A 27,824-nucleotide genomic window follows, 5' to 3' on the forward strand; every position below is an offset into this window, starting at 1 on the left:
ATGATCAGCTCATCAGCAAGGTCTGCATAACCCTGATAAGGATCCTGTTGATTGGAATCAGCTTGTGTTGGAAAAGGGAAACCTCCAAAACCTGCAGGACTCCGGCCTTCGAGGACCGAGTTTGCCCACCTCTGTTGTAGTCAGTGAGGATGTTGAAAAGTTCGACGGCTATTGTAACGGAATGGACGCCGAATAATCACCACTCGATTATCCGACGTTATTACATCTGTGCTCCAGTGCTGAAGGTAAATATACCCGCAAATGTGACGTAGTTGTTTGTTGGATTAAAAAAGTATATATTGAAGGTTTGTAATTAATGAGGCCCCGATACTGCATTAAAACAGTGGTATCGGTGAGTACTATAAAGTAACCATTAATATACCAATAATACCATACCAGATACCATTAATTCTGACGCTAATATAGGATTTTGGGTGCAGCATCTTGTGTCTTGCTCATGCACGACATTCACTGATGTATGACATGTTCACTGCATGCTGGCCCTTGAATGCTCTGAACCAATGGCAGGACAGCTTTTTCATGTTGAGAAAAAGAACGTAGGTATCGGTATGGTATCGGCATCGGCCGATATTGCAAAGCTGGGTATCGGTATAGGGGGCCAAAAAACTGGTATCGGAACAACACTATTAATAATAATAATAATAAACTTAGGTTTTTGTGAACGCTACAGGTGTAAGCTATATTATATATATATCTATATATATATATATATATATATATATATATATATATATATATATATATATATATATAAATATTTTTGGAATTATGTTTCTATCTGCTTCAGGAGCTGAGATATCAATTATTTTGTAGGCATTGACAATATTGTTGAATTTCCAGGAAACTTCAAGTTTTCGGGGATGATTCTAAAGCCACCCGTAGGTTTTAGAGGCATGTTTTGGCAGGTGCTTTAAGCCTTAATGTGTTAACTTACATTCCACTAACAAAATATGAACCAGAATACACCGTATTTAGACTAGTGAGGCTGCATAGAACATACACTATTCACAAAAAGTTCGGGATATTTGGCTTTCAGGTAAAATTTATAGAAAATGCCATGAGTTCACACTACAGTGTCATCATATCATGAAAGTAGGACATTTAAGAATAAGGATGCACTGGTGATTTCCTCAACTCAAACAATTCATTGAAACTAAAGTTAATAACAAAAGTGGGTATACCACGTCTCAATAACTTGTCATGTGCCCTTGAGCATCAATTACAGCTTGACAACGACATCTAATGCTGTTCACAAGTCGACCCATTGTCTGCTGACACATGGCATCCCACTCTTCCTGAAGGGCAGCCCTCAGGACATTGAGGTTCTGGGGTGCAGAGTTTTGAACCTCTACATGGCGACTCAGCTGATCCCACAGGTTTTCAATACGATTGAGGTCTGTAGAAAGTGCAGGCCATTTCATCTGAGGTACACCAGTCTCCAACAGTCGTTCCCTGATGATGCCACCTCCATGAGCTGGATCATTGTCATTTGTGAATTTTGCCCTTAAGCTCTTCATTAGAGAACAGCAACTTGTGCAAAGAGTACTGAAACATTTAACAGTTGGACATCACATTAAGTTCACCTGTAAAGGTTTCAATACATTTTAGGCTCGCCCTGAAATTTCACCTGAAAGCCAAATATACCTAACCTTTTGTGAGTAGTGTATTATTGTCAAGATTCTTTTTTATGTATGGGGTATGGGGGGGGGGGTGACTTACCCTTTAAAGCAAAATTTTAAATGATGACATAAAAGGTTTTACAATTTAACCTCAATGTGTTTGTGAGCAATGTCTAAACCAGACAATAATCATGATCATATTTGCATGAATTGAGAGGTAAATTGAAAGGCTGTCAATGCATCCCAGTCCTAACTAAAGCAAGGACGAAAATGAAACGAGAAACAACTCAGCAATGGCGTGCAGTAAATTGAGATGTGTTTAAGCAAATTGTTTATTTGTTTAAAACAGCTAATTGAACTTTCAGCATTCTCACCTAGTGTGTAAAGAAAGTAATATAATCAAGGTGTGAATGGATGTGACCAATTAACGACAATGAAACATTTCCCACATCTTTGATCACATATAACATTCTGCATGCGAGTGTATTATCTGTTTAATTAAGCGTAATTAAGACAGATTGGGTCATCTTGCCCAAAGGGAATTTTGTGCGCGTGTGTGCAATGTATGTGCGTATGTGGCCAACCTTGGTATGAGGAGGCTTAATGTCTTGATGGTGAGTTTGGAGCATATATGCTTGAATGGGCATGAAGACACCTTGAAGGTTTCCAGGGGACAATGAAGACTAATTCAAAGCGCGCACATTAGAAGAGGCTCATGAAGCCTGGAATTACATCGCATCACATCCATATTTCATGGCTAATCTGGAGAAAGGAGCAAGTGTGTGTGACAGGATGGTAGGGTATTAAAGGGAAGGAAAATGGAACGATTGGATGGTACATGGTAAGAGTTTATACTGTCATGGACATCAAGTAATCATCTATTTTCAGTGAGGAAGGGTTTCAACACAAAAAAACGTGACAATTAACTGGCACCAACCACAAACTCTGACCCATAAGCGTCCTTTACCTGTTACAATGGCCAACTAAATGTTTAATTAACAAGAACCCTTGTTTTTTGAACCTTCAGCCATTTTGTGACTTTGTTATTGTCCTCTTGTCATCTACATAAATCTTTTGCACACTAGCTCAGCTTTCTGTCAGACAAAACATAGATTTTGCTGTGTGTACAATCTGCATGCTTTTATTATATTTTGTGACAAAATCATTCTATGGACTTAAATTTTACACCATAATGAGAAAGCCATGACTGCAAAAAGTATTTTTGGCAAGAAATTCTCACCTGCTGGCTCATATTATGATAAGAATTGGTGTTGTTCGGCAAAGGCCCCGATACGCCATTAAAGTAACATACCGATACCATTTATTATGACGCTAATAAAGGATTCACTGATGTGTGACATGTACACTGCATGCCAAGCTAAGATATCCTATTGGCCCTTGAATGCTCTGAACCAATGGCAGGACAGTTTTTTCATGTTGAGAAAAAAAACAACCTTAGGTATTGGTATGGTATCGGCATCGGCATCGGCCAATACGGCAAAGCTGGGTATCGGAATTGGTATCGGGGGCCAAAAAACAGTATCGGAACAACACTAATAATAATAATGAGATTTTTTTTTTGCGGGTGTCTTGTGGGGATTACAATCAAGCACTAGATACAGATTACTTTGTTGATCTCTAAAAAGGCAATTCCACAAGTTACAACCCGTCCAAGAAACATGTAAACAACAATGGCCATCGGAGGGAGAAAGAAGGGGAACCCTGGCTGGTCACAGTTCAGCGCCCAGAGTTTCTTAGATGGAAAAAAACGAAAAAAAACAAGGAAGAAAAAAAACAAGGCTCAAGCTCTGCCCCATAAAAGGGGGCAAGTAGAAAGATATGATTACCATTTTTAAGAATAATTGTCAGCTTCCGCAAACAAAACTGTTGCGTTTATAGAAAGTAAGCCGGATCTGTACTCTGCTCACAAACAGGCAGGTGACTCTGAATCCAATTTATTCCTGGATTCCCTCAGTGGGACATAATTCCATTGCACATGGAAGCATCTGACAAGTGCCAATTGACAGTGAGTGAAGTCCCTCAGACAGCTTGTCTCAAGTACCATTATTATTTGAAAACAGTGACCCGCGATCAGCTGTCACGTTAAACGTATCTTACTCCTCTTTGCATGTCGACTTCAACTGATCTTTCTGTCAATCTTTTAATTTGTGTGCCAGCTTGATGTGAGCAATGTCACAAAGACAATGCATTCTCTTGTTGTTTTTTTCCCTCACATTAAACTGCAGAAAGTCAAGGTCCTATGGGGATATGCAAAGTGAAAGAGAGCGGGGATTAATTTAGAGTCCTGAAAGAATTACACGTCTTCTAAATGGCTGGTGGTTACTAATTAGCAGTGCACAGGCAGGTTTAGGTTGGTGCGCAAGTTTCCCATGTCACTTTGAACACAAGTAGACGTGTGGGAAAGGGCACAATTCATGTGACCTGCCACCAGGATCAATAGAAGTCATAGCAGTAGGATGGGTTCAGGTGGTGGAAGTGTGAAGACTGTGAAACACAAACCAGAAATGGTTCATTTGCATATCCTCATACATCTTTCATCAGCATGATTTTACCACTGTGGCAAACATTGCATTTATTTAGCAAATGTAAATTTATGTTAAACAGCGGATTTGAGTTGGTTTGCATTAAAGACTTTTCATCTGTTCCCATGACTACAGTGCTGTTTCTTTATATGTACAGTACATATGTTTATACTGTACGTGTGTGTGTGTGTGTGCGTGCGTGTGTGCGTATGCGCACATTGCTTCTATATGCATATGCATACAATGTGCATTCACACACCCATATATATATATATATATATATATATATATATATATATATATATGCTCTACATCATTTGGAAAAATAAATACATGTGTTCCTTGTTTGAGACACTTGGCATTTTGATAAGTTGACAATAGTAGCCTACTCTATATGCGCAACGGGAACAACCCTACTAAGCATCTTTCTAGCAGTCTGACAACAAACATCCTCAACTTCCTTTCCATAAACAACTTGCAAAATATTGCGGTGCTGCTGACAGTGCAAACATAGCAGGAGGAGAGACAGGCAAAATTCAGCCGTTTTGAACTGAGAAATGACACACTGCAGTTAACGGTTTTCTGCTTTTCTGAACCATGCAGTCATGATTTCAAGCCAGCCAAAACGTTCTTATGGAAAGTTAATTTTGGGCTGTATTGAAACTACATGCCATTTAATCCGGCCACTTTTTTGTGTGTTTGTTACTAACAGACCCAGATTTGGATACAAGACCCTGATTATGATCAGAAGTTAATCAATTTACCCTTAAAAATGCTGATGCTAAAAACTGCTGGTACATCTGTGTTGAATATAATCACAGTCACATGAACAACCCTATCAATAACTGTTACTATTACCCTAACTTCTATTACCCCAAAACAGAGGTACGCAAGCAGTATCTTGGTTCCAGATCAACAACATTAAAGTTATGAAGTGGCTAGACCAATACCCCTGACCTTAATCGGATTGAAAACACACAGACAACACAACACAAAAACTTTTTTTCAGGATTTCAACCAGCATGACATACAGTAGCCTACCGTTTAGTTACTACATACATGTCAAATCGTTATGTTAATAACCTCTTGCGATACTAAAGCACGGGATTGTTCTTTCTCACCAATTCAAGCCTTTTGTTTGTTTCAAAATGGAAGTTTCCTTTTATAACCATATTATTTATTCATGACCTCAGCTTAATTTGAGTCTGTTGCATGAGAAGAGTAGACCATTTTGGTGACCTTTTGTCCCACCCAGGCGCTATATCCATATCGCTCATCCTCCAGGCTGCAGCCGCACTGAGGATTTTCATGACTCCAGGCTTTCGAAATTGCTTAGAGACTGCAATAGAAAGTGCTGAGATTGTGTATACTCATGACTTGAAACAAAAGTGAGCCTCAGTGCTCAGCCAGACCCAGTGGTGAATAACCAGGCCGTATAGAAACAAGCCATGCTGTGCTCATTATCTTCACGGTGTGACAGTTGCATGATGCTCATAAAGTGCTCATTGTAAATTGTTTAGTAAAGTGACTATAAGCAGATCTCACCCAAGAACCATAAAGACAGCATCATTTGAATTTTCAACCAAGCCACAGATTTACCCTTGACAATTAATGTAGAGAGCCGCATATGTGGCAGATGCAGATTACACATCGGCAAACACAAACTAAATAGTCCAACCGTAACATGCTGATAGGCACATTTTCGATAACAATGTCACTTCCAAATGTTATCCATTTTCTATAAACTTCATTAGGTTAGCGGGTGGAATGTAGCCTATCACAGTTGACTTTGGGCAAGGGGCAGGGTACACCCTGGACATACCATAATAACCTTAATAACACCCTGCCCAAAATTGACATTCAAAAGTAGATTTTCCTTTGTACTCATGTATTATGAGCTCCCCTAATTTGCTCGTATACATGCTCAAAAATTACTCTATTATCTGCAAAGTAATTTGATGGATTGGGGGTTCTGACTTTTTCATTTTTTTTTGCAAAGAGAGTAGTTCTCTTACATTGCTAGCAGTTTCAGATATGTTGAACCCACAGATATAAATACCGGTAGCAGTACCTAGATACAACGTTAGGGTACACTTCATTTTGATTTCCGAAAACGAGGACACTTGGTCAAGCCTCACTATACTTAAATGATACTCAAAGTTTACTCAAACATGCCATACCTGCCTTCTCTCTATGGGTAGGAAAAAAAAGAAAAACATAACTCTCTTTTGAAGCCTTAATCAATCAAACCCCACGACCACATCTCCGGTTTGGGAGCGCAGAGCAATACCAGTGAGCTAAAATGCTGGGAGGAAGCCGGAGTACCTGGAGAAAACCCACAAAAGATGGGGGAGCCCCTGACCTGAGATTGTAACGCATAACCCCACACCTGTGTGGCAGAGACGCCACCAGGCGCTTCTTTCAGGCAGTTGAAAAGCGACAACTTTTCATCCACAGCAAGGAAAACAATGCAGTATCGCTGCTTTCATCATGTCCGTAGCCTAACATATCCAAGTGCATTTATGCGTCAGTATTGACGGGGTACGGCACCAGCATTTATGGCACACACATGCCCCAGGCCCAAATTTAAATACAGCAGGGATACTTGCATTTCTATCCACATACAGCTGGAGACCGACTGGGAGTGGTTTGACCCAAATCACTTTTCAAAGGGATCAAAGGGGGAGTTACTTTTCACTCCCACAATCACAAGGCTTTTCCATCACTGGCGCCCTTGAACAAAATGATGCGTGTCCACACACACCTACAACACTTACACTTGTGAGCAAGCAGAACATCGCAACACAACTCCCCCTTGTCTTACTCCCTGGTGGGAAGCTATGAACAAATGATGAATGGATGAAAGAATAAATGGCACAAACATAGTCACGGATGGTGGAGTGGTTCATTCACCTGATTCACACTGGATGATTGTCTGTCAATATGTGCCCTGGGATTGTCTGTCTCAAAGTCAGCTGGGATAGACTCCAGCTCCCTGCAACCCTGAACAGGGTAAGCAGGAAAAAAAAAAAGGATGGATGGGTTAAGTGGCACAGCAGATGAAGAGAAAGTTTTCCAGCTAAGGTAATAATCCTGGGGGGGAATTCTTCTAAACCCTCTCCTGGAACATAGCCGGCTTGGCTTAGGAGAGATGTCAATGGCACTCAGCATCAAACCTCAAAAAGCGTGCCCTGCCAAGAGCTATTCTAAAAGGGTTATGACTTTTACATTCAGCTATATCATAGGGCGTAAGTGTTTGGGCTGTGGTTCAAATCTGTTCATTTGGGCAGATATCATTCCAGATTCCTAGTTTAGTCATAAACTAGTGAAGAATTTGAGGGCTGCAGAACTTGCTCAAGGGCACTGGCTCAGCAAACATGGTGGATACTTAACAAGTGCTAACCGACTGAAAATATTTTGCAGACGTGGTGCTCTTTATAGAATTCTGATGAAGAGAGTGCTTAAGACTAGAATTTAAATGTCCTCTGACTGGGTTTTCTCTACAAGCTGCTGACATGTCCAGATGTGTCTTTGCTTGAGTGGATCAAAGGATCAGTGTTCTTGTCTCCCCTGCTGCACTGGAGGGACTGACAGACTTTATTACACCAGCGAGGCAAAGATGCATAATTGAACAGTATATTAACCAAAGGGTTTTATATAAATTATGATAAGAATGGCTGCACATCTAACAAAACTGCCTATTAATATTCTGAAACACTGCTACCACCCTACTTTCTTCTTTTAATTACACACCCCAATTCCCAATTTTTGCAATTCAAAATTAATTCGATGCCTCCAACAGGTTTCCCAAAAAGCTTGCACAGGGGCAACAAAACATTGGGTAAGTTGAGGAATGCCCCAAAACACCTGCTTAGAACATTCCACAGGAGAACTGGTTAGGTAGCAGATGAGTGTCATGATTGAGGATAAAAGGAACATCCCTGAAACGCTCAATTGTTCAACATCATTTCATATCAACAAATGATAGCAAGGAATTTAGGCAATACATTATCGATGGATGGTGATATCACGAAAATCTGGAGAAATCACTGCACGTAAGCAGCAAAGCTGAAAACCAACATCGAATGCCCGTGACCTTTGATCCCTTTGGCGCCTCAGAAAATTTTGCAATTTAGAAAGTTTGGCATAATTTCTGTTCATTGGCATCACTTCAGAAAACTATTGCCAGTTAACACAGTTCTTGAGTGTCATTAAAAGTAAAGGTATTGGAACACAGTGGTATGTTTATATATTTATGTTTATGTATATGTTTATATATATATTTATTTATTTATATATATATATATTTATATCTTTTTTTGGAACATGTTTTCGTGACTATAAACATGTTCAAGGCAATAAAGAGGCTTCTTCTACTCCAGTGAGTCTTGAAAGCACGTAGTGATTTTGTGAGTTTGAATCACAAAATTAGAATCACAATTAGAATCAATCTTTCTGATATGAAAGTGGATCAATGCACAAATCTTGCATACAATTTCTGGCACATTGTTAGGAAGTACTGTTATTATCACAGAAAATGTTAACTTGTAAAACAATAAATGACCTGCGGTGACCTGCGTTCTGTACTCCCAAAACTTTTGAAGGTGTTTAATGGTTCTCTAAAGCCTTATGTAATGGCACTTTTCAGCCCACGTCACGTCTTTCCTTAAAATTTGACGGCCGCTTATATATAAGGGCCTTGTTAGCTGAGTAGGTCTTGTTATTTCCCAGGCAAGCAAAGGAGTGCTGCATTGAAACCAACGATTGTCAGACATCATTATCGGCACCCCCAACATGCTCTCACACTGAGTTTGACACATGGATGCTGGGGAGACACCCCCACAAAAACAAAAATAACAAGTTGTGATCATCACCAATCTCATCTGTGCATAAAAAGATCAACACAAGTGAACAATACAAATAACAACTTTTTAACAATTTGTTTTTCTTTTATTAAAGAGAACTTTATATTTTCTAAATAAAAATGAGTTTTAACATTTGTTTAGGGCCTTTGTCTATTTCATTTGAATGATGAAAAAGTGATTATATCGGGAATGACATCTAGAACGACACACTGAAGAATAAGTGTAGAATCAAAGAATTTTACCTGAGGGGTTGAGTAGCCGCCAGGTAATAAGCGGGTCTGGCCTGCCGGTAGCCAAGCAGCTGAGTGTAACATTGCTGCCTTCATTTACTGTCATGTCTTCCGACATCTTGTAGATGTTTGCTGGAACTGTACAGGGAGAGAGAGACATTTTTATGTTAATGTATTTCACAATGCCCTTTTCACACTTTCCCAAAATGTTTTTACACTCAAACTTCTCCATTATAACTGATATTTTATTTTGCCAGCTACTCTAGGTTCAAGCAGAAGTACTTAACCATGAACATGAAGACAGAAAAAGAGTGACCTTAAAACCCTTCAAAGGTACATACAAAGGTTTCTGAATAGCAATGAGGGTTTTTTTCTTTTTCTTTTTTTTTTTTGCACTTTCAAAGTCTTTTGATATATAGTCCTTAGACTTTAACTCTCCATACATTTAATTTACTGCTTGAGGACCCAAACTCTAAAAAACAGCCAGATAGTTAGATTGATTCTTAGTTCAGAGAGTAATTGTTTGCAGGTATAATCTACTTAAATGTAAAGGTGCAATTAAGTATACTTGAGTACTGTATATGACACTTTGTTCAAAATGAACCTTGGGTTACATTCTGATACAAAAATAAATTAAGAAGGTGCAGTTGTTGTTTTTTTAAGAGCGTCAGCAGATAAGGGATGGGATGTAGAGGACATAGATCAAGGCTTTAACACATTGTGTGGGGGACTTTCTGGGGAACATATATCATGTCAAAATTGCAAACAATAATCTATAATGTTGCAGTTTGATAAATAGAAGCATATAAGTACTGTAAAGGGCATAGCAAAAATAGAAAAACAAATTCTGCCTCTTTCTGATGAGCAGCTTAGTTATGCGTCTCAAACTAGCAATATTTTAATATATTTTTACCGCTGTGGAGTTAGCACTAATTGTACCTGCGTAACTAATCACACCCATAGACGAACAACCACACCTAAGGGTAATTCAGTGTTCAATTAACCTACCATGCATGTTTCTGAAATGTGGGAGGAAACCAGAGTACCTGGAGAAAACCCACGCAAGTACGGCAACAACATGCAAACTCCACACAGGAAGGCTGGAGCCCGTAATCGAACCCGCAACCTCTGAACTGTAAGGCAGAAGTGTTACCCAGTTGGCTACAGTGCCACCCTTTCTAAAATATATTCAACAATGTTGGTGTCATTGTTAGGTTGAGGTTTTGGAATTTTGCTTAATTTACTTAAAAACCACTCCCAACAGCAGGTATCGCTGATCTTAGCTTATTAAGTTACACTCTCATGCTCTTGCAGACATGAAAGTCCTTAGGAATAAGAAACAAGATGCACACAAATTGTCTGAACTTAGGCATCGACAGGCAGGGCGCACCAAATGAACACGGAAAGTCTGTATGCAAGTCGTGTTCTGAAGCTACATGTTACAAGCTAAAGAGCTCACTGATGGCCGGACTTGAAGTGCTGAATTCTGTCACGACTTCAAAGGTTAATCCGCGACGCATTCTTGTCAAACGTGTGTCAATTATTCTGCATATAAGCGTTCTTGTTTCTTTGAATTAACACCCCAAAATCACCTGTTTCCCATCCTCCAGTCCAGGACATACCTGTAATCTGCTTGCTAACAAATAGTTAAATAAACCCAAATATAAAGCTATATGGATTGTTTTGACTTTTATTTTTTACTAGCTTTGGTGGAGTTCTATGATACATTTGATATCCATCTAATTACATATAGCCTAATTATGATAACATTGCTAACAAACCTAATGTTTTGGTGGCCCAAGACTTTACTACAGTAGCGGATATCAGGGACGGACTTGGCTCCAAATTCAACTTTGAATTAGAGAGGCCCTCAATGCGCACGAAACAAAGGGCAATTTTTCCCTCCTCCAACGTTCCAAGTACAAAACAATAAGCGGTGAAAGTGAATTAAGGTCTTATCATTTTTGTGGTACAAACTGAAGAGAATCTTATGACATTGATCTTCAAAGCACTTTACCATGCCATGTTGATGCTTGCCTTACTAAACTCGGTATAAAAATGTTAAAGGGATTACATCACGAAATTTTAAGACCTTCCACTAGTGTTGTGTCGTTCACGTATGTTTCGTTCAAAAAGAACAAATCTTTTCAGTGAACGTGAGTGAATGGATCACTTCCTGCGTAGAAGAACGATTCGATGAACGAATCTTTTGAACGGTTCTTTTTAATTAACTGATTCTAAAGATTCAGTTCACTTAAAGAACTATCATGCTCATCACTACCTTCCACAGTTAACTATAGGCATATAATGATTAAATCTTACCTTTGACACTATGGCGATGTAATTTTTTATGAAATATTAACGGTAGGTATTTTGCTGGCTATTTTTCTAATGCGGAAGTAAAACGCTCGGTTCAGTAAAACCCCACCTGTCCCCGTGTGGTTGCCGCACCCCTCTTGTCCGAGCCGGCTGCAGCCAAGGAGCGCTGTGTGGCCACGTAAGACCGGCCGGTCTTCTTTACATGAGGAATTTGTATGGTTGTTCAATTTTTCAATAAACATTTGAAACAAAATGCAAGAATTCGCAGTGGAGAAGAAGGTGAGCAGAGGAAGAAAAAAAGATGACCCTAAATGGGTTGCTTACTGGGCAGGTACGCTAACCACTACACCATTTGAATAATTAGGTTCAAAAGCGCAAAAAGTTTTACTTGTATTCTACACAAGTGTCAGCCAGAATGAGATTTTAAGACGGTTAATTGTCATTGCACTTTAGCATTGCAAATGTGAAGGATAATTGATTGCTTTGAATTCATTTGGACAGAATGTTTATTGATAAAGGCTACTTTTGTCAATATCCCATGGAGGGAGGTCTCAGAAAAAGTGGGCATGAGTTTAGTCCGCAGAGGCGGTGTGGCCGCGTCCAATGACGTCAAACAGTGCCAACAGCTCGTTTTCTCAGGTTGGGAGGGGCTGGTGCTTGGAGAGCAAAATGACACAGAATTTCTCATACAGGGGCAAATGGAGGAAAACACCACTATAGTGATGTTTTTGGTGAGGAATTTGCATTTTAACATGGCTAAAAGCTCCAAAGAGTTGATTTTTCACACAGCTGTCCTTTTAATACACATAGCAATCGATGTAAAAACAAAACAAAAAAAAAAACACACACACATAAGCATCTCTCTCACACACACAATCCCCTTCCCCACCCTTATTTTTAGTAAGTTTGTTCATTTGTTTTGCTAGCCAGCTCGCTCGCCTCGGGCATTGCTTTATAGATGTTAACCTTCCCTTCCCTAGTTCAACTAGTATAATATGTAATTTTTTGTAGAAATGCTCTATCATAAAGTGTAATAGATTGTGGTAACTTAGAAGACCATCTAAAGGGTTAGGAATCTCTTTATTGTAGTTTGGCAAACTAAGGGCCACTAATGCCAATCTATATATTTTTTCTTTTTTTCTCTCTCTTTCTCGGTGGCCAACCGGGGAAATCCCCGGTACTCCCGTGCTTTGTGTTGAATTGTTCTAAAGTGCCTAACAATTAGTTTTCTAATTAGTATTCTACTTCACTGCTTTTTACTTATAAAAGAGTCCACATCAAAGCAAAGGTTGAAATTTAACTGCGGTTTTACTGTTCAACAATGCATGAGTGTAGACCAGAAGAAGGCAATCTTAGAAGTAACCCCCATAGTGTAGCATTTATGAATGAGGACATATATGCCCCTTTTTCATTGTACAGCTTGGTTCTGCTCTGTGGGCTCGCTTTTCCATTACACTTTTTTTTAAGGCCGTGCAGTTACAATGGAACCGTTCTGCAGAACCTTTTCCAGCCTGGTTACAGTACGCAGGCCAAGGATGGCTGTGACATCACTGTAATCTGATTGGCAGGCAGTTCTAAGCATTACTTCGAGGGATGCAGCAAAGCGAGTCCCGTCTTTCAATTTATTATAAAAAGTCAATATAAATCCTTGATCCAGAATTTTAACCACAATCAACCATGGTGGCTTCTTTAGTCACCACTCCGACTTTAATAACTTCACACTGACACCAAAATTCCATGCATATTAGGTATTCTTTTTGCACAGAATTGTTTTAGGGCCAAAAAACAACTAATACACTCAAGAGCTTTTTAAATAAATGCTTTCATAATATCTGGATGGATGGAACAGACACACACTAAGGAAATGTCTTTCCAATTCAACCATGCAGGCCTTATCTTGAACCTCCAGGATAAAAAGGAAGCCGGGAAGATCAAAGAAAGTGTGTATTGGGTAAGCTAATTTATTACTTTTCAACCACGATCAAGCTGTCACCATTACTGCCAAAATATTTAATTATTAGATCATGTAAAGTGAGATACCTTAATAGAGAGAGATTTTTTTGTGCGCGTTGGCTTCTTCGTGGGGTAGCAGAAGAGAACCACATACATGATGATGATTGGCTGAGTTAAATTTTGCTTTAAGCCAATCGGGGCAGAGTTGGGCGTGCGCAACCATCCTTACTGTCAACAGCATGAGCACAGAATCACACTCAATGTGTCCACACTCATGATTTGTAAAGTCTGAGGTAATAATAAATAGAAGTGGCAGCCAGGTTAAAATACAGGTAGCAGCCTTCATTAACTGGAAGTATATACTGGATATTAGATTTCCATGAGCAAAATTAAAGGAGAGAATGTATACATCAAATGAGAATGCCATGCCATGAACTGAAGTGATTCCTCAAGCTAGCTCGATGAAACATTTTGTATCCCACATGGTTCTCTACCAACTGGCCGTTAATGCCGAAGGAAACAAAGATGGTGCCACACAACCAAAACAAATGAAGATATTTGTTACTACAACTCTCGCAGTCCTAGACAATGACAAGACAGAACATCAAACTTGGTTTGCTGGAGTCAATACATGAGGCCAAAGCGTTGAATCACCCTGGACGGATGATGTAATCAATTGTACGCGTCTGTGTGTGAGTCTACAGTTTCGCAGTAAAATTGACTTGAAGGACTGGTAAAAATATGAGTGGTCCATTGAAGGGAAAATACAAAGCTGGAGCAAAAGTATGGGTAAAAACCATGGTTTTATATGTCCTCATGTGACCTCTTATATAAGGATATGTTGTTGTCCTGAACTGTTGTACAAATCCAGGTGCCCAACAATTTGTAAATAAAGGGCGGAATCAACCTGGGAACCCTTCCTTGTTTATACTATAGTCCTCCCTGCTTCGAAGGCATGTTTTCGAGGGTGCCTGGGAGTGAATGCCTTGTTTATACTACAGTCCTCCCTGCTTCGGAATAATGTTTTCGAAGGTGCCTGGGAGAGGGCTTGGCCAGCCCGGTTTTTGTCACGCTCACAACTTTTTGTTAACGAATAAAAGACGGAGCGGCACACGGTGTGGGTAGAGTCAGCTGTGGAATACGTACGATTGCCCAGCCGTTTTGCAGCTCGTTCTACCCGGACCGTCGGCTCTCTGGTCTAGTGTCAAGGTAAGCGCTGATGATGATCATATTATGCTGCTTAGCGTTGAAGTGTGTTGATTGCTGTTTGCGGGGAATAAAAGGCACCATTATTCTAGCAAAGTGAGGTGTGTTTATTGCTGTTTGCGGGGAATAAAAGGTACAATTATTCTAGCACAGTATATCAGTCTCTGTGTATTCATTGTTACCGCCGATCACTCACGATCCTGCATAAAAATATAAAGGTGAAGTAGTGTTTTCCACAAAACATCCATGCATAAAAACATACTCAAAAGTTCACAGTATGATGTGACTTTTGCGATCTAGACTGAAGACAAAGGATAAAAAGGGCACCGAATTCTATTCAACCACACCAGGGTGTAAATGCTAAAAAGCATATAGTTGCAGTAAGAATTGATTCACTGCTTGAAGTTGTGACACCCAAACCCACAACACACTGACATGACCTTTCCTATTTCATTTCACACGTCTACATATTGCACCATTCCCCGTACAGTTGCAGGTGCGGTCAAGCGTAACTCTGCGTCTCTATGCGATATTCAGAGGGGTGAGGAGCACAATGTCCAAGCGGAGTCCATCTGTCTGACAGGCCGGGTCACACACAGAAAAGATGAAAGAGGCAGGCAAAGGTTGCTGGTGAGTTCACACAAAAAGCACGGCGATGAAAAGGCAAATAGCAGTCATCTGTATCAAAGATTAAACCAAGATTATACTAGCCAGTAATGACGACCATTCTCTTGGATAGTCTTTCAAATATGGCCAAAGTGTTTCACCTGCAGCCATTGTCAATACCCCTGTTGTCATATGTGTCAATGGAATGGCCCCATTTAAATGCATGAGACGACTTCTTGCGGCCAGCATAAAGAAGATTAAAGGGGAGTGCAATTTTATTTTCAAGAGATCCGGTCTATGCTCGAGGAGGAAAAAAAGGCGAAACGTGAATTGTTGCTTTCATTAAAACTTCAAGGAGTTTCATCATGGCGGTTCAAAGACAGGAGGACAATCTGTGTGGAAACCTATCCCTCGAGGGCTTATGAATATGGTTGTACTTAGCTGTTGCTCGACAATCATTGTTATTTCAGCCATAATAAGGCAAAAATGTGCTGCTTACTTAACATAGCCATAGAAAAAAGCTGATTTGCTTGAGTCCTGCGGGAGGTCGAAGCTTGGTTGTAGTTACTGCAGCTGTTGCTCTACAGTCATTGTCATTTCAGGCATAATAAGACAAATGTGTGCTGCTTACTTTTCATGTGAGCCTTGATATTGAGAACATTCAAGTGTGGCAAACTGCACAGAGGCAGGTTAGACCAAGTGCTGTTATTTCTGTTGATTGAGCTCAGCACATAAAAAAAGAAAGAAAAAAAAGGTAGTTCACGCTTTTGTGGCCGTGTTCATTGGCCGCCAATAAAAGTGGTTCCTCTCATTCTTTTTAAATGCTCAAGAGGCACATTGATAGTCCTTAACATAGCCATAGAAAAAAACTGATTTGCTTGAGACCGGCGGGAGGTCAAAGCATGTCAATTATTTATTTTTCATGATTAAAAAATTGTTGAGTTGATGCATTTCACACTTCTATGTTTTGGGTAAGGTAGTGTATTAACCTCTGGTTAGCAATTAAATGCATAATGACAACAATGACAGTGTCAAACTTGGCAAAGTTCACTTGCTGTCTGCAGGACTACTTAAAGTTACCATGAATGACATATTAGTTTTAGAATTGTTGCAGCTATCCAAGTACCATATTTTTGGACTATAAGTTAGACTTTTCCAGGTTCTGTAGCCGGGGATCGGACCGCCAAGGTCCCCACCTTTGGCCGTCACCCAGCTCATGAGCCCATAGGAAGGGGGACCCACGTTGCCTCTTTGGGCTATGCTCGGCCGGGCCCCATGGGTGAAGGCCCGGCCACCAGACGCGCGCGTTCAAGCCCCACCTCCAGGAGGGGGTCCCGGTGACCCACGTCCGGGCAGGGGAAACCACCATCCATTTTTATTACTTTTTACCTGGAAGCCTCCCTGAAGAGGTGTTCCGGGCATGTCCCACTGGCGGGAGGCCCCGGGGACGACCCAGGACACGCTGGAGTGACTATGTCTCTTGGTTGGCTTGGGAATGCCTTGGGATCCTGCCAAAGGAGCTGGTTGAAGTGGCTGGGGAGAGGGAAGTCTGGGTTTCCTTCCTAAAGCTGCTGCCCCCGCGACCCGAACCCAGTCCTGCGTTTGGCCAGTCCTGCGGCTTATACTCAGGTGCAATTTGTATATGTTCAAATCGGAGCTCGGACTGGCACCAAAAATCCCTGTACCTAGGGTCTCTTTGGAAATACGCTCATTGCACACTGCTTCACTTCGACCGTTCGGAAACTCATTGGGTTGTTAAAATGTGCCGTTCGCATTTTCAGAGTGCCCCAAAAAATGGAGTGCTGAGGCCCAGTGCGTCAGGCAGTACAAGGAAAGAAGTCAGTTCAAGCACAAGCTGCCTTATCAAATTAATGGGAGGGGAGCGCTCTTTGCTTCTCTAAACCCGAGTGAATTTCACCAAACAAGGACAACAAACCTTCCGCTTATAAGTACGCTGAAGTTTTTGTTTTTAGGTTTTAGGTTAAAAAAGCTTACTTTAACTAGAATCCCGGGTTGCATTTTGATGAAAGGTAAAATTCTGGTCACTAATTATGCCTATTGGTGATGTCAATCATGGTGGTGGCGTAAGGAAGCCATGACTGCACTACTTTCTTCCAATTGGGAAACGTTGTATTTAAAAAGTTATTTTTACAAAATCAGAAAATAATTGCCTCTGTGAATATTTACTTTCCATCTCCTTTGTAGTTAGGGGTTACTGGGAAACGTGTTAAAACTTAAAGTCGAGCTGAATTGCTAAAAAATAGTGGGTGGCACATCTCATTGTTTGTCAGAGGAACTATCTCTTCGTCTTTAAAATGTTAACATTTTTGTAGCCACAAAAAGTAGCAGCACAACTACTGAATGTGCTCACTTCACACATTTAATAGGTGAAGTGAGCAACATCATAGTTTAAAACATATTGACAGCGCAAACTGTAACACCACCTATCCTTTTCGCCGGAAGTCCTTAATGTGTTGCCGTGCATATTGTCAATGTGCTTGTAATGCAAATTGCAATAATGTATAATAACCCCATTGCTACTTAGGAGCTAATTCGCGTTTTAGACCTACTAAATAGCCGTGCTTCATTTCCTATGATGGTTAATAGTTGAAATGTCCTTGACATTCAATAATGGTAACTTCAGTGAAAGACTGTAGACAGCTCTTTTAGTGAGTAAAGGCTATTACAGCCTAATGGCAAACACAGCATTCGTTGTAGAATGAACCACATTTTGCCAATAGCAAAACAAGCAATAATGTGTATGAGTATGCTCATACAACTTTAGAACTGCTATTATCTAGACAGTCAAAACAATGTCCACATTGTATTAAAAAAGAAAAAAGAAAAAAGACCAGTACTCCAAAAAAGCACAAAAACATGGAGGAACATTGGCATTAGGAAGTAGAGGTCAAGATGGTGTGTGATGGGAGGAGGGAAGTGGCTTCAAAAGCTTCACTTGAAAGCTTCCGTTGTCCCATGATAATTCATAAAAGGTCACTTTACTTCCTGGGCCAGGATGCCGAGTAGAGGAGACATACAGACACTTGTGCACACAAGCAATGCAACCCACCCGCCTGGATCATGCTAAGTGGCACTTCACAGGGTTCTGATGATTGGGTCCATAAATACTACAACAGGGTGACATTAAAGGAAATGTTTGTTTGTGTCTTTAAGTCAATTTTTTTTGTGACGTCAAAACAAAGTTTGGTGGTTGCATTAATGTCAATAAAAATATATACTTTTGAGCAGCTTTGATCATATCAGCTAAACATCCAAACCACAAAATACATGTATTGAAACTGATTTTATAGTAGTCTGATTAAAAATCCCTTTTTGGCCAGAGTCAAAAATAAATAATTCAGTTTTTCATTATCAAGAGGAAGTGACTAACACTTTTACACGTCACATCTCAGTGGACAAAAGGTATTGAAAAGGGGTCACAACATGCAAAGAAAATCTGTTAAAGGGTCTCGCCAAACTATCTGCTACTTTATAGCCACTCTGCTCTTGTGACATTTGTGAATGTTTAATGCATCCTAAAGGAAAAGCTGCTTATGAAAGTGACACCGGAGAACAATTTGTGCACCTAATTCATGTTGCCTGGTCAGATTGGTTAAGATCACAGAAGTAAAACAAATAGATTTATGAAAAAACTGTAAATATGACCGCACAATGGTAATTGATTGAATAGAATATGGTGAGGGGGAAAATTCATTCAAATTAAATAAATTGGCACTTTGTTAAAATTTGCCCAAAAATATCTTTACAATAGCCTTTTTATTTGACCATTTATGACTGAAACATTTTTTAATTAGTAGATTAACATCTTAGCTGTTCATAATGGGTTTTAGTTTTTGGATTGGATTTGGGTTCAAATTTCCCGTGCTCCCCCATGTGCGTGTTGTGTACGTGAAGAAGGGAACATGCAGTTTCATTTTCCGGCCACATGTGGCAGTAGCGATTCGAAATTCAATTTTCTGCGTTCAGTAGCTTTAAAAAAATTTATCAGACAAATATTCAATACTTTTCTGATGAATATCCTATCGTGGATCACAAGTGGATTGCAGCCTATCCCAGTTGACAAGAGGCTGGATTCTGGATTGATCACCAGTCAATCAAAATAAAATAAAAGCATAGATTAAACCAATTGTTTGCAATTTCATGCAGTTGTTCTGTAGTGCTGACAAGGAATCAAAGCAGATGATGACCGGTTTCAACCTGTTCTGTTTAATCCATTGTAGTGTAGGTAATGCTTAAATTATCTGATGTACATCCCTTAATGTTTATATTATAATCTGGGATGACATACACAAAAACTGTTTTTAGATTCTTATTATCTTTTGAACTGTCCGTTAAAATAGGGGTGTACATTCTGTGTATTATTTTTAGTCCTTGGTCAATTTCTTCTGTCCAGTTTTCTTTCCCTTTATCACTTTGAATTATTTTTGCAGTTAGAGTTTTGAATTTTGAGCGTCTGTCATTCATTCGGCGATCGTTGGGACACCCTTCCAGCATCGCCAATCCGTCACTATTTCAAGCCAAATCAAACTGTAATCGTCAATGTGTCGACGATATTTTCATTGGGATTCCATCATTGCTAAATTACAGCCTCTATTGTAGGACTGACAGTTAATTTCATGGGCGCCCATGGCAGTCCATCAAGCGTCAGTCTGCCAACGTTATTTTAACACGCTTTCGTCATGCTAAATTACATTTTATCATCACTATTTTCCGCTTGACACTGTTTATGTTACTATTTCTCGCTACTGTCGCCACAAAAAATGCTTTTGAAGGGGATTTTTGGGTTGCGTATAATATTTGAGTGTGTGTTATTCAAGCTAAATATAGCTGTATCAATTATAATACCAACTAACATGTGGAAAAAATACTCACAAAAGCTCTTTTTCCCACACGCATGCACACTTCTCATCTAAAAAGATTGCCCTACATTTCATAAAGATCTAATTGGATTGGTCTGAACACAGGCTGTTAAATGAGGATTCGTGTCATGCTTAGTGCCCCCTGGTGCTTTCTCGTCAGTGGCCTGCTCAGTTCACCACTTTTTCCTTGCACTGCAAATTTGCTTTGTCTGATCATTTGTTTTCCAATTATCTCACCATCCCTGCGAGCAGAAAATTGTCAGCTTTGGTTATGTGGTCCTTGACGTGCGTCTGTTACTGGGGGCCATGGTTGGCGCCAAGGAGATGTGGTGCCTCGGTGTGGATGGCTCCCACAGAACGCTTTTCCTCACCTGACTCCTGATGCCTTACCATATCTTGACATTATCAGTTGAGTGGATGGGTTTTTGTATTTTATTTGTTGCCATTTCTAAAGCACTTTACATTATACTTCTAATGTCTGAAATGTGCTCAAGAAATAAAACCTGATTTGATGATTGAATTTGACATACTAAAAGTCATTAAACAAAGAAAAAGGATTTAGATTACAAGGTTCAAAATTACTTTTTGTTCTTTGATGATTAAATTAGCTAATTAATGATTTCAATTGAGGAGCAACTTAGTAATTTAGAGGAGCAAAAATACGACAATAAAACGGGGGGTTGAATATATTTACTCACAATCACATGTGAGTAGTAACGATTTTTATTTACTCTGTTACATTTACTTGTGTAACATTTAGAAAAAAATGTACTTCTAAGAGTAGTTTTACCACACAATACTTTTTAAATTTACTTGAGTAGATGTGTGAAGAAGTAACGCTACTCTTACTCCGCTCTATTGGGCTACACTAGAGTCGTTACCCGCCGCCCCATTCATATATTAGATTTACATTTACCGTATTTTCAGGTAAGCGCTCCAATTGACTGACTGTGTGGGACCATTTCCGCAGACACCAGTGATGTGACTTTTGAACAGCTCTTTAATGTGACGATGGGAACCGAGTCTTTATAGAGACCCGTTCAACCCCCTAATCCCCGCCCCCCTTCCCTCGCGCTCCACCATTCGCTTTTGGAGGAAGCGTCATCTTCGCATATTAGTGTCAATCAAACAATTAACTTGTAAGTGGGTCGTTAAGCTCTAAAACAAGCAAAATAGAAAATAAGAGGACACTGCTTATTGCGCATGCCTGCTTCAGCACCGTGGCATTAGTTAGAACACAGCAAGCTAAAAAATATATATTTTTTTATTTTATAAATTGAAGATGCTGGCATTTGCACCTAATTTTATGTTTTTGTCTATCTGATGACATAGTTTAAAAAAATACAATAAAAAGCTCACTTCATGTTCAAGCAGTTACTCAGTACTTGAATATTCTTTTCAGTGAATACTTTTTTACTTTTACTTGAGTAATATTATTTTGAAGTAACGCTACTCTTACTTGAGTACAATTTTTGGCTACTCTCCCCACCTCTGCTCACAATTTGACTTGCATAGTGTGAAATCTTGGTCTGTTTAATTGAACACAAAGTCGACCTTCTTGTAGGAAGGCCAAGATTTATTTTGATGTACAAAGAGTCATTCATTTTCTGCCTTTAAATATACGTCACTAGCATAGGTAGATGGAAAAAAACCCCATCTGTAACAAATGAATAATAATTTTAGTCAAATTAAGTGTAATTTAATCCTCTCTCACAGCACTCCTGTACCTAGAGGCTTGTGGCAACCTGGTTGGGAATCACTGGTCTCACATGCCTATTTTTGGACAGTGGAGGGAAATTTGAGTATTTGGAGTGAACTTATGCAAGCACAGGGACAACATGTCCCCGGCAAGTATATTTACATTAATTACCAGAGATGTTTTCAGACAAAATTTCACCCACCGAGTGGGGAAATGCAACAGATAAACATCACTACAGGAATACAATTGAATGGGACTTTAAGAGACACAGCAGAGGACAAAATAGCAGAGAATTAAGGAGAAATAATCAATGTTTGGTTATAGCTGTCCTATTAGCTGAGATAAATGAGGCTCCTGGAAGAGTTTGGAGGTGGACACGGAACATTCAATGATCAAGCAGTTAATCTGCCACAATGCATTGAATGAAGGCAGGGCAATTTGTTGCCATGGATCTCAGAGAGAAACATCGATTCACATATTGACCTTTAAATACACAGCTAATGGTTCATATCTTCTATTCTTGGTCCCACAATAGGTTCTATGGTCAGCTGTTGTGTCTCTTGAAATTGCTCTATGGGTCCTATCCGCTGATGGCCTTGTGAGTCATCATTTTATCATTTAAAGGTTTAAATTTGACAGCATATATATATATATACTGTATATATATATATATATATATAATTATTGGTGTAAAAAAAGGGGGGGGGGAGGTGTTGACTCTAACTCTTTTATTTATTTATTTATTCATTCATTCAGGTTTAAAAAAATATATATATTATATAGATATAGCTTACCTTGTACAATGAGGTAGACCAATGAGGGCTTAGCTTGCTGCTTTGTCTGAATGGAACAAGTGTACGATCCTTCATCATAAACATCCACCTAAACAATAATGCATAATGTTAGTTATCTATATTTAATATCATAGAATCACTAAGAACAACATATTGATTTCCTTAAAAAAAAAAAAAACGGAATTAAAATAACCACAAGTCATTCATAATATCCATACAATAACAGTGTAAACTAGGGATTCACTGTATCCGTGACAATACTGTAGGTCTTTGCACACACTCGTAAAAATTATACAATACGATGACCATGACACCCTTTACCAGCATGTCAAATATTAAACCATTCAGAGTGTGCGGTACACAGTTTGACAGATAGCGACGAGCTCTTCAAAAAGAGCTAAGCAAATAAGAAAATAAATCACAAAATACACAAATCACAAAATAAAGATAATTACAAATTTAAGCACCACATAGGGTAATATTACAAAAGTCTGCTAGTGCTAGCTTAATGCTAAAACCTAAAGTAAATTGCCATAGGCACGATTAGAAATAGGATCAACATCATAATACATAATAAATGATGAAATAACGTTAAGAATAAATATTCAAAATAACAGACGTTAGGAAATGATTGGTGCACAATATTTACAGACATCTATTTTTTGTACTGTGCAAAAAAAAATTATATGCTCAAATCTACACGTTATCCGCATGTGCGCACCACACTGCGCGTTTTATTGTTTTTTGAAAGTAATGTACTAATCACTTACAACCACTTACTTGCATAACTCAACTCTAGTATTCTAACTGCTAATAATGTAATGTTATGAAGAAGCATGCAGTGTACATTCAAATAGTGATAAGTTTTGCAACCAACCATAAGTACAACACACAACCGTCCTTTTCTTCACAATTATGCATATTGTCTCCTCTGTATTGTCACCTCTTGGGTCATTATTACCTTCTGGATGCGTAGGCTGTACTCAAGTTGTCCTTTGGTAACCAGATCGACTCTGGGGTCTAGAGACCACTTGTCCTCACCGGCAAAGATAATGTTTGATCGATTGAGCCAGGCCACCTTGGAGGCTTTGTCATCAACAAAACACCTGTGGGCACATCAGGGAAAAGTGAGGAGAGGAGATAGAAGTAGAAGGATCGGTTTTCAGTCAGTTTGAAGTCCAACTTTAAAAATAATAATAATAATAATAATAATAAAAAAAATCTTTTTGTAAACTATAAAAAAAATGTTTTTGTGTAGGAGTACCAATTATCTAACAAATACATTCAGCAAATATGTTAAGGGTGTCTGAAACCATCCTGATAATAACAACGGCATTATGACATAAAGCACTTGAGCACCACAACAAACTAGTGCTAAATCCTTGTACAAACTTTCATTTATTTTCTTTACATTATTGATCCTTGAGGAGAAATTCTCTTTAACACTGAGCAGAGATGTCTGCACAACTGCCCTGTGAGTCATTTGGTGTTTGTTGGCTATGTTGAACAACAAGTATTATTGTAAATATTGCTCTAATGATCCTGACCCGTGAAAATTCACAAACATGGACTGAGTCTTGGAATGAGATTGCAGTGGACTTTCATTGTGTCACTTTGCAACATATGATCTTTTAAAATTAATTCTCCATTCAGAATTGATTATTATGAAGGCGTATTAGGGCCACGTATATATACATAAATTTTTTTCCCCGGGTGTAATATTCCGCGAAAACACTCGCAAATGTGCCACTTTATAAAGTGACAAATTTGTGAGAAAAAAACTCAGAAATTTATGACAGATACACGTAGCATAGCTATAGTCTAATGTGAGGATTCGTTGGTGGTTAATGGGACACTGTTTGTAAATGAAGAGGCAGGATGGAGACGGAGTCATTCTTGATTAAACTTGATATGCTTAAATGCTTGATCCTCAGGGTGTAGACCTTCGTATAGTGAGACATCTTTGTCGCTGGCCGTACCCAACGCTTCAAACATCATATGGTTAATCTCTGCTGAAGCAATTACTATCTCCTTATTTAAAAACCCGACCGAAAAGTATTGGCAGAAACATCCAAGTAGTACGCAATGTGTATTTCTCGTAAGTTTCTGAAATTTGCCACTTTATCAACTCGTAAATTTGCCACTTTATAAAGTGGCAAATAAGAGACTTAATGAAGTGGCAAACTTGCGAGTTTTTTCTCTGAATATTACTCCCATCTGAAAAAAATAAATAAAAATAATAATAATAATAATAATAATAAAAAAATATATATATATATGGCCCTAATTCGCCATTGTTGCTTACAGTAACAAATAACTGAAAATATGTTCCCAAGCAAGCTTAAAAGACTATGATGGATGTGAAAACTCAACTCAACTTTATTAATAGAGCAATTTAAAAATAACCATCGCTGCAAGTGCTGTCTGGTCCGCTGACCTGTGGAAGTAGGGTTGAATGAGCTCAGAGTGGTAAGGTGAGGAAAGACCATTTAGAGATTTGAAGACGTATAGAAGAATCTTAAAATGAACTCTAAAATGCACAGGCAGTCGGTGAAGAGAGGCCAGAATTTGAGTTATGTGCTCCCTCCTACGAGCACCAGTTAGTGGACGAGCATTAGCACTTTGAACCAACTGGAGACTTCTGAGAGAGGACTAGCTGACTCCAAAATAAAGTGCATGTAGTAATCCAGGCGAGATGCAATGAAGGCATGGATTACCATTTCAAATTGCTGCTGAGAAAGGAGAGTCTGAACCTTAGCCTCCTGTCTAAGATGAAAAAAGATGGATTTGACAACATCACCAAATGATGTAAAATCACTGTCCATCTTAACACCCAAATTCGATACTAGACTTCAGTAGGATAAGATGGGTCACTGAGAACAAAGACCATAACTTCTGTTTTCTTTTCACTGAAATTCAAGAAATTGAGTGCCATTCAGGCCTTAATTTCCTTTAGACAGTACAAAAAAGGCCTGTCATCTGCATAGCAGTGAAAAGAAATCCCAAGTGTTTTAAAGATGGAACCAGGGGGAAGCAAATACAATGAAAACAGGATGGGCCCCAAAAAAGAACCCTGTGGAACACCATATGAAGTTCTGTCAGCCAAATATGATGTAATCCACTCAAGAGCACTACTGCTAATGCCCACTTGGTGCTGCAAACGAGCCAACAGAATACTGTGGTCCACCGTATTGAATGCTGCAGTCAAATCCAACAAAAGAAGATGTACATATTCTGTCATTTGCCAGGAGGATGTCATTAAAAACTTGAAACAGGCATGAAAAACATTGCATCATATCATCGCAGACTCGAATTGAAGCATTGTAGGCTTGGCATATTACATTTATGCTACGCTGACAGCCTAATAATGGGAATAATGTCAACAAGTGTTTGATTACCCTAAACAGATCAGTGACACGCTTATCATAGAATAAATTACATATATTACTCCTCCATGTCACCTCGAATTATCCTAATGCTTCTTTTTCTTAATTTACATTTTACTGACCCAATCTTTCACAGTGGCTTACTCACTATTTAACCACCTCATAATTTCTCCTCTTTCTGATAAATATATATTTTTTATTGACAGAGACTATTCTTATGTATAAGAAAAGGGAACACCTTTTGGTGTACTCCCCATTGTGCACTAACAGAGCAATACATCATGGAACAATGAGTTAAGCTCCTGTCTGACAACTAAATACAAAAAAAAAGTGAGAAGATGCCACAAACAATGAGAATTGATTTACATGCATATTTCAGTGACTTGTTCAGCCTCACAGAGCTGGGCGGTGCTCTGGAGTGTATTCAAAATCGAGTGTAGCTTGCAAAGGAAGTGGACTGAGGTTGTTTATGGCAGGTGACCTGAAGTTATTAATGGTAGAGGTGCAGCCACCTCAGTGGGAGCTGGTTAAGGGCTTGTGATCGCAGCATGAGTTTCTGCTGAGGTTTCATTTATTTGTGTAGAACTCATTATATTTATTTATTCATTCCATTTTTATTTGCCAACCATGATTAGTCCACATTTTTTCTGGATTATAAAATCTACAGAGTTTGTGACAAAAGCATGTCTTTAGCAGGTTATGCCATTTATTATAGTAGTTATAAAATTCTAATTTAAGGAAGGATGCTGTGCAACACATTTCAGCAATCAATCATGCATGACTCCCTGCCTAGATTATAGGTCCATTCATTTATTTAATGTGACTTTAAATGCTCAGGGTTACAGTGAGCAAGGATGAAGCCTATCCCAGTAGATGAAGGTGAAGGAAAACAAAAAACTACACCCCTGATTGGTTTCATAGGGAAATAAACTTTGAATCCAGCATGCATGAACGTCAGATTTGAACCTTAACATTACTGATGTGCCAAACATTATTTGGTTAAAGTTTTATGTACAAGATCTAAAAGTGTTTGGTTAACTTGGCCTGATAGGCCATTCACATCAAATGAAATGAAATAAATGAAAATGAAATGAAATGAAATCAAAGAAGAACAATTGGATTTTTCACTATGGGTGCATCCACTGTGTCAATAGCTAATGAGCTGTTTCCCCCGCACTCACAAGTCCATTCAGAGCGAATCACAGATAGCTTTGTGGTTAATTTTGTTTTGTTCCAAGTCGTAATAAACACACCGATACTGCAGTCTAATTTGTATTTTACTCTTGCATTGGTTCTCATCCATTAAAACATTCTTCCCTTCAACAACTTTTCCCCTCTTCCTTAATTATGGGACTGCTGAGCGTAGCAAGCAAGCAGCACATATTACTATCCTACAAAAAGGGGTTTATTATGGGACTGCTGAAAGCAGCACATATTACTCTCCACCCTAGAAAATCCCCAGATTTTTCCGCAAAAATGCGGCCCGTACCGTAGATCGCACCGGGACAAATGAGGTATCAAACGATGCGGCTCGATCTGACTCGGTGCGGCATTACTTTTCTAGGAATTCCGAGTTACCATGGTGACGCAATTCCCCAAAAACTCCCCAAAAAGTCCCATAGGAAATGAATGGAGAAAGGGGGAACAAATTACAGATCAAGCACCTTTTTCCAAGACACGCTGCGAACGCATACGTTATCCGA

At 39.1% G+C, this 27,824-nt stretch overlaps 1 protein-coding gene across 3 annotated transcripts in view; it reads right to left on the reverse strand.

The window, feature by feature from the left end:
* lsamp (limbic system associated membrane protein) overlaps positions 1 to 27,824 on the reverse strand; it is a 304,540-nt gene that overhangs the window by 16,829 nt on the left and 259,887 nt on the right. For all 3 annotated transcript variants that reach the window (XM_077566058.1, XM_077566057.1, XM_077566059.1), the window contains 3 exons: positions 23,697 to 23,841; positions 22,736 to 22,823; positions 9,291 to 9,416 (listed from right to left, as the gene is read on the reverse strand). In XM_077566058.1, coding sequence (XP_077422184.1) covers positions 9,291 to 9,416; positions 22,736 to 22,823; positions 23,697 to 23,841 — 359 coding nt within the window. The remainder of the gene's footprint in view (positions 1 to 9,290; positions 9,417 to 22,735; positions 22,824 to 23,696; positions 23,842 to 27,824) is intronic.

The sequence above is a fragment of the Vanacampus margaritifer genome, chromosome 5 (assembly GCF_051991255.1).
Source record: "Vanacampus margaritifer isolate UIUO_Vmar chromosome 5, RoL_Vmar_1.0, whole genome shotgun sequence".
Classification (NCBI taxonomy): domain Eukaryota; kingdom Metazoa; phylum Chordata; class Actinopteri; order Syngnathiformes; family Syngnathidae; genus Vanacampus; species Vanacampus margaritifer.